The sequence below is a fragment of the Triturus cristatus genome, chromosome 10, assembly GCF_964204655.1.
Source record: "Triturus cristatus chromosome 10, aTriCri1.1, whole genome shotgun sequence".
NCBI lineage: Eukaryota > Metazoa > Chordata > Amphibia > Caudata > Salamandridae > Triturus > Triturus cristatus.
Genome location: NC_140593.1, coordinates 536,921,856 through 536,936,209, shown reverse-complemented (window position 1 = coordinate 536,936,209; position 14,354 = coordinate 536,921,856). Strand labels below are relative to the sequence as shown.

General features: G+C 41.7%; 1 protein-coding gene across 1 annotated transcript in view; it reads left to right on the top strand.

Annotated features, from left to right (window-relative positions):
• The window catches only part of GALNT11 (polypeptide N-acetylgalactosaminyltransferase 11), a 319,722-nt gene that overhangs the window by 232,410 nt on the left and 72,958 nt on the right, over positions 1 to 14,354 (top strand). Inside the window, exons 7-8 of the mRNA XM_085632014.1 lie at positions 2,763 to 2,880; positions 9,481 to 9,633. Coding sequence (XP_085488140.1) covers positions 2,763 to 2,880; positions 9,481 to 9,633 — 271 coding nt within the window. The remainder of the gene's footprint in view (positions 1 to 2,762; positions 2,881 to 9,480; positions 9,634 to 14,354) is intronic.

Sequence of the window (14,354 nt, the reverse complement as noted above, 5' to 3'; positions counted from 1 at the left end):
GTGCTTCTTTATGGTATCATTTGGCTGGATACCATTCCCTTTACTGACATTGGTGAACTAGGAGCTTAAGAGCTTTACCATAGCTGGATAATCACTCTTATTCCCTGGATGGATATAAAGATTGAATAAATCAGGACCCTAGCATCATGGCTCATTTCCAAATGTTGCAGATGAATTCCATTCCTCAGCGAGCTTCCTGCTCGCACCGAGGCTTGGAGGCTCAGTGAGACCCAGACTGTCAAACTGCCTTTCGGCCTGTCCATCCTGCCTTTGATTGTGTGTAGTGAATATGCAGAAAAACCCCTTGGGTGCCCAGGTCATAAAGGTTTGCTTACGTCTCCAGTCTGCCCTAGCTATTCCGTGACTCGCATGTGTGAAGTTGGTTTACAGGATGATTGGTCAACCAGGCCTTTTTATGACAACCCTGAGTCATGTCCTCACCTTGCAAAGGGCACTTTAAAGCAAGTGTTTTATGAGAAGGCCGTGATAAAGAGGGAGTCTCAGGATCATTTTAAACCCACTGTGCGTGTGTACAACCAGGTGCATGTCCATGAGGGTCTCCAACAGTATCTCTCTTTCGTTCTTAATAGACAACAACGTTTTGTCCTCGCCAGGTTTTGTCTCAATTTACTACCTCTCCGTGTGGGGTAGTTGCACTTTATCGGAATTATGTTTATGCCCCTGGGATGGGAAGTCTTTTCAGTCGGATCTACATATTCTGTTCCTTTGCTCTATTTATATATTGCCTAGAAAGAAACTAATCTTGCCAATTTTTTAAGATTGTAAATGTTATCAATGTAGACCAGCTTTGTTATTTTTAAAGCAGTTACATACCCTTTTGATACGATGCTCGGTGGCCTCTTTGATCTGGCATATAATAAAAATTAGGAAATTCGCTATATTGTAAATATTCGTCTCTATAAGTTACTGTATTATTACAGTGTGATAAATTGTTTTGTGTTTTGTTTGATTTTATTGTGTTTATTCCTTTATGCCACAGAAATATGGTGAATGAAGACATATTTGATTTGAGCTGAAACAGTAGATTGAGTGGGATTTGATGAAAGTCAGCCATTCTTTATCATCCAGCTTGGATTGCAGGCCAGCACTGATCGAGCTGATCCGGCTCACCTGTGCACTTTCCGGGCAGTGCGCTATAATAGAGGCCTTGTGTTAGTCTGTGGTATTCCATGCTCATCTGTGGACTGCTGCTGGTCCTAGGTTGTATGGTTACCTGGGGGATCAGTCGAGACTAAGGTGATATGGGAATGAACTGAATTATCAATCTGAATGTTTGGCTCCCGGCTGATATCATTCCTTTTTTGGCTTCTTAGTTCCAGTTTTGCAATTCTGGCAGGCGAGCCGCTAGGCCAGGAGCAGGCCTGAGGAGTATCCGTAGTTGTCGTTGGACTCTTTCCACTATATCACTTTTGTCATGAGGAAATTACCCTACATTTTGGCCGCTGCACTATTTATTTCTCTACCGATGTAAAGTAGGTGATTGACACATCTGATTTTGTTGGAAGTTGCCTGTGCTGATGAATTAAACCAGCCGTGTTACCTTCTTTGTGGGACTGTTGTAAGTTTACAGAACAGTTATGTCTTTTTATCAGTGAGCAAGTACTTCCTGTCACATTGGGGAAGAGGCCAGCAAAGGTTTAAATAAACCTTCAGGAGTGTGGGGCCTGAGCAACCTGCCTGCGCGTTGTTTTTGTACCAGTGTGAGATTTGTAGATTGGTTCATAGACCCAGAAACCATGATGGAGACAATAAGTTTGATTAGGAGTACTATAATTCTTTATTTTCCCAGAATAAATATAGCACACGAGACCAGGAATGCAGGCCTGCTCCTGTACATACTAGCACGAAACCAGAGACCTCAAATGAGAGCGGACAGGAAATTGCAGAAGTGGGGAAAGAAAGACTACAAAGCAAACAAACTCGTTTGTCGTCAATTTGGGTATAATTTTTTTTCTTTTTCCACCTCCGTCACGTTAAAGTGTAACATTCACTCACCTTTTTAGTTGTTATCTTACTTGTGAGAACAGAGAAGTTATTGGTGCTTCAGCAATAGTTTTGGTTGGTGGTTGGTATTGTGAACAAATTAGACTACTGCAAGTACTTCAAAAAATCCTGCTAACTGAGAAATATTTATTGGTCACAATCATTCAATGGAGAACACAGGACAACTTGGTACTTGCACTAGTCATTTTGGAAGAGTACCCAGCCCTCCACATTAGTTTGTCAGGTATCTCTCAGTACCACCGACTAGTGTACCTCTGGTAAAAGCCAACCCTGATATTTATCAACATTGCTTGTTCTCCTAACTTTACACATAATCTGTTAACAAGCATTGGCATAGCCAATAGGTCTCGCCTTTTGGACCTTATAAGTGTTTAGCCATGCAACAGTTGCATAACGGCCGCAAAAGTGAAAGTAATCGCGGTAAAGCGCGGCGCCCGCGCACATGCACTGTAGCTCTAGGCTGACCTGGTAGCACTTTTTTGAGCCCTCTCAATAAGTCTCGCCAGACCAGCGCATGCGCTGGGTCAGGCGAGACCTAAAAACAGCTGGATAGTTAGTTTATTGCCAAAGATTGACTAAAATGTTTCCTAGAGATTATCCAGTCTGTTAACAGAGAACATGTACTTTTGTTTCCTATAAACGTGCGTTTAAAAATGTTGCCTTTGTATTAATGATTTTATTCATAAGTGTAGAAGATGGCTTAAAAATGGGTGTAAAAGCTTTCACTTGTCTTCTAGGTCCCCAACAATGGCTGGAGGTCTGTTTGCAATGAACAGAGAATACTTTAATGAGCTCGGCCAGTATGACAGTGGGATGGACATCTGGGGAGGAGAGAATTTGGAAATCTCATTTAGGGTAATACATATACATTGAAAATATTTTTATTGTTATTACAACTGATATTGTTATGCTTACTTTAACTATAAAAATGAAATTACGGATTCACGGAACAATCACTAGCACCTGCCTTCAAGAGTACAAACAATTACAAAAGAAAGTTATGACATTTCGCACCTGATGATTTACTGTATATTTATTTATTTAGTTAGTTTTTTGTATAGTATGGGATTTATGCTATGGGTTGTCAGTACCCTTTACATAGGAACAATTTGTCGGTTACATGAGGATTATACATATTCTTAAATTCAATAGAAGATAACATGTAGCCATGAGCGAGTGTTCCACGTTGTATATGCATTGGATAGGAAAAAGCCGAATGCAGTGTCACGATGCATCAATAATAAGATGCATGGCGGTAAGGGAGGAATATTCTTTGAGGGGAGGGAAAAGAGCACTTATCATGGATCCAAATCCTGGTCCAAATGTCTTTCTGCTCTGCCGGGGGCAGAGCGGGGAAGTTTACCCCAAGTCTGCCCACCTAGGTGGCAAAAAGGCTACTTGATATCGATCTTGCACATCAGGAGATATGTGGGAACTCTGGATGGTAGGAATTTTTGGGATTCCTGCAGATTCCAGAAGTTTCTGACTAAAATGTGAGGAAAATATGTGATTTTAGGCTAAGTTTCATCAGAGCTTTATGGGTACGAAACTTTGTGGGTCCATGCAAGGCCCACCACAAAGGGATCAACACCAAGGATGGTAATGCCTCAGGAACTAAGGGCTTAACAATGTTTCACTTGGGGTCAAGGCTGATGAAAAAAAACTTAGTATTCATTTGATTGGTCACCCAGTTCTGCAATTTGGATAAACAATCTTTAATGTAGTCAATAGATCAAACATTTTTGATTTTTATATAAATTTGGACATCAGCTGCAATTTTGTGGTATGCAAAGGTAAGAGAATTCAGAGGTTCTAAGTGGTCCAGATAAAGCTTAAATTTGATGGGGGCAATATAGCGACTTAAGGTACACCAAGATTAATTTGATATTTTATACAATGCAGCTCTAAGAATGAAATATGAGTTTTACATGTAGTTAGTCACTTGCATCCATAAACGTGTGTATTGTCTCTCAACAACTGGTTTAGATCACACCTCCCAACCCCATCTCGAGTGCGGCGATTTTATCCAGTTCAAGAAAAACATATGTCTTAGGTTAATTACTTTCACAATTACTCTAGCAACTAGGATCATAGGCAGCAATTCAGCATCCTCCTGTGGAAATGTACCCAAAAGTGAGCACACTGGTGCAGGGTCACCCTCTCGTCCACGGGTCCAAAGACCTACAACAAGAGATCGGCACTGGAGTTGAAATAAAATAACCAGTTTATTAATCACTCATGAGTGGGACAACGTCCACACAACACTCTCAAGTGTTGCAGGAGGAGGTATACTGAACTCCCAAACCATCGTCCTTATATACAGCTTTGTTGCAATGTAAGCACATGGACAGAAATGGAAAGAACAAGTTTAGAAATAGCTATCACGAAACAAGGGCAGATAGATGACTATGTGGTCAGCAAAATGGGAGGGGGAGCAGGAATGCTTATGACAGCATTAAACAGTCAACGGATAACATCTAAGACCAGGTGCACTGGCAGCTACAAACTCCCAGCATGTACATTGCTTAGCCATGTCAGGAGGTCAACTAAAATAGATGGCACGAGCAGAGTGAAAAGGCGTACAGCAGAGGATGAAAGAATTACGAAGGAAACAAAATGGACACCACAGCCAAAATGGCTGTTGCTTATGCTAATGAAAATATTACATGTTTCCACATCCTTTAGTTCACAAAAGTGAGGAAGTCTTCAGTTTGCATAATATTAAGGTCCTTAAATTTCGATTTGTATACCTTGATATTTAGTCAGTTCAACAATTTTTGACTTGTTTACCTGTTTATCATTCCCTTTTTCTTAGTCTGGCTGCTTCTTCATCATCCGCCTACAGTTCCCGGCTGGTTTCTTGTTAATTTGTTTTCTCCCTATTTCTGTATTCTATTCTCCCTTTCCAATAAACTCCTGCACACCAGCAGCTTCTCTTACCGTCTTTTACACCTTTATCTACCACTCCTTTAACGACCTCCTCTCACTCATCTCTTTTCCTTTTATGCTGTCTTATCCTCTCTTCTCTTGCTCTTTTACTGTCCTGTCCCCATCCCTTTCTGGCTTTTCTTTACCATATTTCCTTCTCATCTCTCTCTATTTCACCATGTCTCATCACTTCTCCCTAATTTTCCTCTTGCTACCAACTCTTTTCATCTCTCCCCTTACCTCTTCCTTCCTTCTTTCTTTCATCAGTTCATCATTGTAATCTTTGTGTGTGCTTCTTTTAATGTGCTTTCTATTGAACATAGTATATTCCCTAATACCCACCAACCGTCAGCACAACTAGTGGTTATTTTTAGCCAGTGGTTGCAGGGGCAGCCAACGGCACTAATTATTTAGTGACCAGAAAAAATACACAAAAGCAGTAGTAGAAAGAGGAGAGAGAGACTGGAAAAACATGTCAAATGGAGATAGCCGGGATAAAAAAGAGCCCCCAAGAGTGACATAAAGAGGCAGGGAGTGCCTGGGTGGTGCATCAAAGAGGCATGAGGTGGAATCAAGACTACGCAGCTTTGGTATTCAGCACTCTGCTTCGTATTCACAGTGCCGGCTGCGGGATTCTGAGCAAAAGTTAGGCCCCCGGCACTTACTGTTTTACAAATTAAGCAATGACGCATCTAACCATTATGTGTCCCTCATTCCTTCCTTTCACATGTCTTACATTTCTGTGAATACTCCCCCACTCTTTCACCACAAACAATATACTCTCTTGTTCAACATAAGGAATATGTTCCTCCATTCATTCCATTCACTGTAAGCAATATGCTCTCACACTTGTTCATGTTATGGTAAATGCCCACTCTTTGGCTCACACATTCTTTCATCAATAGAAGTCTAACAGGGGGCCTTTTCTTTTCTTCCTACAGGCATTTATTCCTACATTATTTACTTCCCATTGATACAGTATAGATGAAACATTTTACGTAGGCTACTTGATGATGTCAGCTTCTCTACTTTTGACCTCTTTATGTTTGGATAAATTTCCATGTCTGCCAAATTCACATGCAGATTACAGATTTCTAACACGCTGCTGTTTATTTAAGCTCTTTTCCCAATGCAGGAATGTCGGCTCAGTTTCTAGGCCACTTTTATTTAGGCAAAAACCAAAGGAAATGATGGACGGAGTGTTGAACATTGCAAGCACTCACCCCCAGTCAACTGATCTGGGTTTAATCCATCACTGTTCTTTAGCTCACTCTGCCACCCCAGTTCAGACATGGCCATATGCAAATCAGTCTGACCCTGTGCCTCATGGGAACAGTCCAGCCCGAACTGCCAAGCCATGTCTTCCCTGGACCGGAAACAAGCTTCCTAGGACCGGTTTCTGGCATTTCAGCCGTCTTCAGCCAGGCTTGCTTGAATCCAGTGGCAAAGTGAGCAAGGGACTCACGTCTGAGCATACCCTGCCAACTTATGGCGAACAAAGCAAAAACCAAAGGAAATGATGGACGGAGTGTTGAACATTGCAAGCACTCACCCCCAGTCAACTGATCTGGGTTTAATCCATCACTGTTCTTTAGCCCACTCTGCCACCCCAGTTCAGACATGGCCATATGCAAATCAGTCTGACCCTGTGCCTCATGGGAACAGTCCAGCCCGAACTGCCAAGCCATGTCTTCCCTGGACCGGAAACAAGCTTCCTAGGACCGGTTTCTGGCATTTCAGCCGTCTTCAGCCAGGCTTGCTTGAATCCAGTGGCAAAGTGAGCAAGGGACTCACGTCTGAGCATACCCTGCCAACTTATGGCGAACAAAGCAAAAACCAAAGGAAATGATGGACGGAGTGTTGAACAATGCAAGCACTCACCCCCAGTCAACTGATCTGGGTTTAATCCATCACTGTTTGTCACCCCGAGTGGAAAGGGTATGCCCAGACGTGGGTCCCTTGCTCTCCATGCCACTGGAAATCAAGCAAGCCTGGCTGAAGACGGCTGAAATGCCAGAAACCGGTCCTAGGATGCTTGTTTCCAGTCCAGGGAGGACCTGGCTTGGCAGTTCGGGCTGGACTGTTCCCATGAGGCACAGGGTCAAGACTGATTTGCATATGGCTGGGTTCAAACTGGAACGGCATGGTGAGCAAAAAAACGATGGATTTAGGCCCAGATCTCTGTACTGGGGTGAATGTATGACATTGTTCTGCATTCTGTCCATCAATTGTTGTTTTTGCACTTTTATTTAGGCCCTTAGTAGTTTATGCACGTTAGGCATATAGGGTGAAGAGCTTCACTAAGATAGGTAGATTTTCAAGTACCTGATCCTCATATTTTCACATCAGAAGTCATAAACTGCAAATTGTGCTCTTATCTGAAATGTTTAGGGCTTTCCATTTCTGGTAAAACAAATTTGAAGCAAGAGCCTATCAGTCCTGGAAGTGAGCGTTCCATATGACGAAGGACAAGTGGTACATTATATGCGAATAAGGCAGAATAAGCGGTTATTTCATATGGGGTGAAGTACCCCTTGCCATACATTATTAGGATATTGCAAGTTGCCGAGGATTTTCATGACCATATAGAGGAACAAAGCCAAAGGCCAAGTTACTTTATAGGTTTATGAAATTCCAAGGTGACTTGCAGTGTCCTTATGTTTGACAGGGGGTACTTAATCTCTTTTAATACGTGGTCAATTCATCACCTTTCCCACCAGTCAATTAAATCCTTGGTACATAGCTCTTCCATTTAAAAGAGAGAACATGTTTTCAAACATGAAGAATAAAATTATCTCTATTTAAAAATTAAGACATTAAAAAAACTGGAATATTTGTTGCAAGACGGTATTAGAATCAGTTTAATTAATACAAGGCAGCGTATTTTAAGGTCGCAGTAGCTCTGAATGTGTAGAAACATTCAGAAAATGTGTAACTTTTCTATAATCACCTAAGGAGTGACAAAAATAAACACGTTGGCATAAATATCTGCTTTCTGATTGTTACTGTACACCTAAAAAAATAGAGCAGAAGAAAGAAAAGCCACGTTTCCATTTTCTTTTTTAAACAGCTGCTTTATTATGCACCGTGATCTGATCTACCTTTCGCTTCGGCTGCTGGCAGCAGGCATTGTGACTTCAGAGCTCAACTGTAATTAGTTATTACTGTTGAGTTCTGCCACCAGAAACCGGCCCTGGCTAAGTGCTCGGCCAGGAGGGGAAGGGGGGGGGGGGGGGGGGGCTTTTATTAGTGCCGTTTTTTCGGCCAATTTTGTTACAGGGGAGCCGATATTGCTGACCCCCGGTAACAAAAATGGCCCCCCAGGGGCCGAAAACCGACCCCCACCCTTGCGGCCTTTCAGGGAAATGCCCGGTACGGCCAGTCCGGCCCTGGTTATAATTGGCGACTCTGTGCCTCACAAGTCACCCATTATAAAGAAATTAGAGACAGACTTTTATATAGGGATTGCAGAACCCCATGTAATGTAAAACTTTTATGCTTATTTCTAAGTAGGGTATGTTGATTATATTATGTCTAGCTAGCTCCTCTTCTCAAGTATCTGGGACCTCATTATGAGTAGCTTTGTAATAGTGATGGGGCCATTCGCTCAAATTAACTGCCCCATGAGGATTATAAGATTTCCAGGAATGCAACGCATCCAGACCTTTTCACCTGAACACTTCTGCGCAAAATGTCTGGGGGAACATCGACCTGGAAATGATGAAAGGCATGCAAGAATAAATTCTGAGACTTGGTTGTCGCATGATATGTTTCCGTGCTCATTCCCCAGTGCAGGAATGCCAGCTTTCTAGGGTGAGGAGCTTAACCTGGGGAGGTAGATTCTCAAGTGCTTGGTCCTCATATTTTCCCATTGAATGCCATAAAGCGCAGCTAAGCACAGAATTTTGCTCTTATCCGATTTGTTTAGGGCTTTCCCTTTCTGCTAGATTTTTTTTAAAGCAAGAGACTATCAGGAATGTTTAAACTCCGCCAATCACTCCTGGAAGAGCGCGCTCCATATGATTAAGAACAAGTCATTCCTTGTCGGCAAATAATGCAAAATAAGCATTATTATATTATAAAACATTTATGCTTATTTCTTAGGGATATGTTTACCCCTATTTTTAATCTAGAACGGTTATTTATTATTTCTTTCAGCCATTTAGTAATTTATCATTAAAATAAATTAATCGTGCATTTAAAAGCTATGCTGTAATAAATGTAAAAAAACAGGAGCAAGATTTGTAGTAGACTGCGAAAATAATATATTCGTAAAATAAATAGTTTACTTTCAGAGGCAACTCTCAATCTGGAGGAGTGCTGCCCTTTTTTCTGTACCCATGTTCAATACATATTGCCTTTATTCAAGCCGGTATGTAGTTAAGTAAACTGTGTTTTGATTGCTCATGGATTTACACTGTGAACGCACTCTTAAACATTAGCCGCATTTGCCAAAAGTATGCATGATTCTCATCAATTTCCTTGAAAACTGAACTGCTGATGCAACTTCTTCTTTCTTTCCCTTAGATATGGATGTGCGGGGGCAGACTATTAATAATCCCTTGCTCCAGGGTGGGGCACATTTTCCGCAAAAGACGCCCTTACGGTTCACCAGGAGGTCAGGACACCATGTCACACAATTCCCTGCGACTGGCGCATGTGTGGATGGATGAATACAAGGTGATCATTCCTGTTTTTCTAACTGAAGCAAACATAATGAAATCTGAAGTAGAAAATATTTTGGGATGTCTAGTCTCAGTGCACAAGTTGCTATTGTTCTTTGTTATCTCAGAGCAGTGGTTCTTACTCTTTTGACTTTTGTGGACCCCACTTAATCCTTGCTGGAATCCTTGGAACCCTACTGGAAAACGTTAGGTATCTGGGGACCCCACTGTGTCATTAATGGAAGCCAGAGACCCCGCCCTAATCAATTTCGATCATTTGAACCACAAAACATTCCACAAAAATACAGAAACATGCGTTCATCAAACAAATATATAAATGATAAAAAATTTCATTTAATTCACAAATATAAAATGATACAAATTTGAATTTTAAAGTGAATGTTGGAGCTTTTCCTTATTCCGTTGAGGCCAGCCGTCTTTTATATTATATTCAGTTTGATGCACTTGCACTGCTCCCACAAATCAATCTGAGGTTTCCAACTTAATTTTTAGCCTCCAATTTCAAATTCCTTAACATAACAGGACTTTTGAAAAATGTCAACGTTACGCTTTCCTTCTTTATTTATATGCAATTTTTTAATCTGTTAACATTATTTATTTGTCTAAGCAGTTGCAGGCCCCCAGAGGGTTCCCGGACCACAGATTAAAAACCGCTGTTTTAGAGGATCAGTTCATTTACTTTCTGTTATGTGATTGTTCCGTGTCATACCACTTATTTTGCCCTATCACATCTTCAGAAACGTGTACGTCAGTTTTAACAGTGATGGAAGTTGTTGAGGGCAGTTAGCAAATAGAAAGCTAAGCAGTGCGGTTTATACTTTTTTTCCTATTTAGCACTCTCATCAACTACTATTGTCACAAACTAGCACAGCAAAAACATGCATATACAGGCTGTCATTATCAATGGTGGAATTCCACCAGGAGTGATAGCTGTGTGGTTTTCCACCACTCACAATTCTGAGTGGCCCGGTGTGTCCTGCTTCAGAAATCTAGAGCCTGCAAACTCCAGACCTGGTATTTCCTGGCCCAGTGAAATGCTGAGAGCAGGAACACAGCCCACCCCCCAACCCCTACAGCATCATGGAAGAAGTATACAGCAGTCCCCGGAAGCAGGTACCAACCCCTCCCCTGTGCCCTGGATGAAGGCCCGCCCTCCCAGAGCGCAATACGAGGGAAGCAAACTGCGCTCCCTCTGCAGTACCCTTACCCTGGCCCTCCCCTCCACACCAACCTGACCCAATTCAGGCTTTCTGCTGATACTTTCTGCCTGCTCTAAGCTGATATGTGGCTGTTTCTGTTTTGAGGAATGGCCTTGACCTTACTCTTGGACCAAGTGTTTTTGCTGGAAAAGGTTTGTGCTGTTCATCTTTCACAAAAGGACTTGCTTTTTGCTGATAAATATATCAATTCTTTTCCACTTGATATAGTTTGCTTTTTATAAAATCTTCACTTTTTTGCAAGGTGCTGGGCTCATCTGTTTAATATCCTACTTAAGTTACATAACTTCATTTTCTTCCGAATAATGCGACTGTGTCACTAAACATAAACTGTTAGCTAGCATTATGCAGCTGAGAAACTCACGATTTGTTCGGGAAGCTTAAGAATCCTAGCACAAAAGACCACTAAATGAGGTAGCTAGCAGGAATGAGTTTTAGGGATTCTGTTCTTTGGTGTATATATTCAGAATAATATGAACCTTTCCAAAAGAGGCCTTTTACTGTAACATGTATGCATGTACGTGACACATATATATCATTTGCCATTGATATTTGTAAGAACGAGTAAGGGTTTCAAAACAGTTAGAGTGCAGGATGCCGAGAGCTAAGATAGCACCTTTCTAGAAGCTCTGTGGCTCAGCTCAGCTGTGAAATAAAAGTCTTACTGCCATCCTGAGCTAACATCTTTGGAAATGTAATCACCTCCCCTCTACCCACTGTTCACTGGTTTGGTTCTTGGTAAAGGACTGTATATGACACTTTCTGCCTTCTGTAGTACTGTCCCATTGTTTCTGTCAAATATCAGCAAGGACTTTGCATTCGGCACCCTTCTCATGTCCAAAGTCCATCTCTTCAGACAGACTTACAGTGGCAGAAGAGCTCTCAGGATCGTCCACCCCAATTCTTGGAATGCCACCACTATAGAGCCTAGCTGTTTGCATAATTTAATTCAAACAGTCTTTGAAAACCCTTCTTTTCTCCTAAATTTCTTCCATTCTGGCTGGTCTGGGTTTCCTGATTTAGATTCCTAGCGCCAGATAACTACTGCTACCATAACTACTCATGTAACTATTGGTGCATGTGTGTTCTATAAATATATAAAATATATCCCAAAATGTTATTGTCTTTGGGCCAGGTGGATTAGGGTGATACAATTGAGCCCAAGAGCAGTCTTAGCAGTGTACCCTGAAGTCTGCAGCAGAAGTTTCCTGAGTGAGCCTGGCAGTTGGGTCCAGTCTGTTCTGATGAAGCTGCTCTGAAAACCCCCCTCCCTGTGCGCCTGGGTGGGACCAAAGCAGCAGGCATTAGCTCCACTAGACCCTGAGGAAGGCACTGCAGCACTCAGTGGGCGGCCGGCAAGAGAAAAGGGTTGAGATCACATTCTGCATTGTGCTGTTTGTAGGCTACCTGGTTATACTTGAGGTTGACACAGAGGAAACCGAGCTTAGATCAAGGGGCACTCTGCTTTAAAGAGACATATCAAGTGAGATAAAGCAGTACATGCATGATGGAGAAGGACGTCAACCTAGGGAGGACCGTGGAGACCACCAGCAGGTGCTGTTCAGCCCAGGGCTAGATTGTCTATTGGAAGACTGAATGACGCGGACTCAGGCAGCTAGGTTAGTGCAAAAAGTAGAGCACTGAAGTGGACATCTAAAGAGTGGAGTTTCATAAACAGTAACCTTGGATCATATAGTGCACCTGTCTCATGCAGGAGCATTGACTTGCATTTATTGCCAAAGTTGTGGGCATGTTAGAAAAGATAAACCATTCCTCCCAAACCTGAAAACCAGTTCAGGAAACTCTCCCCTTCTAATATTTTGCAGGTCCTCTCACCATTGTTCATATTAGATCAACCATCGATTTTTTCTGAAAGAAACCATCAACTTTATCAACGCTATTCCTGCCAGAGTCTGCTTTCTCTAAATTTCATTTTTTTCAAATCTCCTCTCCTTCCAGTTATCCTGATTCAATCTACCTTTGTAAGATGTCTTATCCAGGCACGTTAACATTCCTTTTTGTGACTCACTTCTGTTTGTGAGTGAGCATTTACTTTGCTCTGGGCACACTGTCCTATTTGGTTGGGATTTCAAAATGTGTGTCTTTTTCGATTCAAGACCGGTTATCCCACATTTCATATCTTCTGTAATGCCGTATCTCACGCAGTTTCCTACAGTTGTCTCCCACACTCCATCCCACTATCTTGGTTCCTTATTTTACCTTCCTAATAAAGTTCAGATTTATCAGCAGGTTTTGCTCATCTGGCAGGCTTTGTGCATACTGTGTATACCCCGCATATCCGTTTCTGAGATGTGAACTGTTGGTATGCACTGTCTTTACTTGGTTGATGGACTGTAACATTAAATACAGATGATCTAATTTAAAAATTGTTTTTGAAGAGTGGGAAACCTAATAGAAATTTAGTTTTAATTGTATATGTGTCCATTGTACGATGGGAAACCTTCTACTAAAAACACCCTACGTAGCACTAAGACAACGCTGCGTAGAACATTATTAGATTGAGTGGGTAAGACATGGGGAGGGTAGTAAATATAATGAACGGTAAGTGAATAGGGATGCAGACAATAAATACACCTCCTTATTACTTCTGAATTTTGGAGATTCACAAACTCTCAGGTACATGACATCTAAGCAAGTTGTTAATTTGTTTCATGAGTGCTTCTTCCCGGCTACATTAGGATGTCAGATGACCAGCAATTGTGGTTGAAATGTGCATTAATATATGATTTTATTTTCTCCACTAGGTTAATAGCAAATACTCTTACTGGGGAAAAAAACCCTTTCTCCCACATCAAAATGTTAGAGCGGTGGAGGAGGGTTTTACCACAGAGTGTCTGATTTAGATTTTGATGCTACAGTAACATTCCGATTTGTGGAGGAAGTACTGAATCCATGCTGGCAGAGTCTTGCAGTACACTAGATGGGGAAGGTTTCGCCAGCAGAATCTACAAATATAGAACTTCCTCCACAAATAATGACTTCCTGTGACCAACCTACTCTAAATCAAAGCATAAGTGTATGTGTGCAACAATGTGTGAAATATGAAAATGGCAATAAAAATAAGTTAAAAAAAAAAAGTGTATGTGTGCAAACTGTTGTGAAAAAAACATCAGGAACTTTGAGAATAAATAGTCACCACTTTGTAGGTTGTCACGGCCTTCCTAATAGCTGCCCACAAGCACCTCCCTAATAAAAACACGTTTCCCCCCCTGCCTCATACATAGAAGAAGATTTTGTGTGTTAGAAAGTTTAATCTGCAGGCTTATGTTTAACAGATCAAACACAAGGAGATGATGGATGGAGCGCTGAAAATTTTCAGACACTCACCCCTAGTCACAGATCTGGGTTGAATCCATCATCATTCTTTAGCTCACTTCACCACTCCAGTTCAGACACAGCTATATGCAAATCAGTCTTGACCCTGAGCCTCATTGGAACAGTCCAGCCCAAACTGCCAAGCCATGTCTTCCCTGAACCA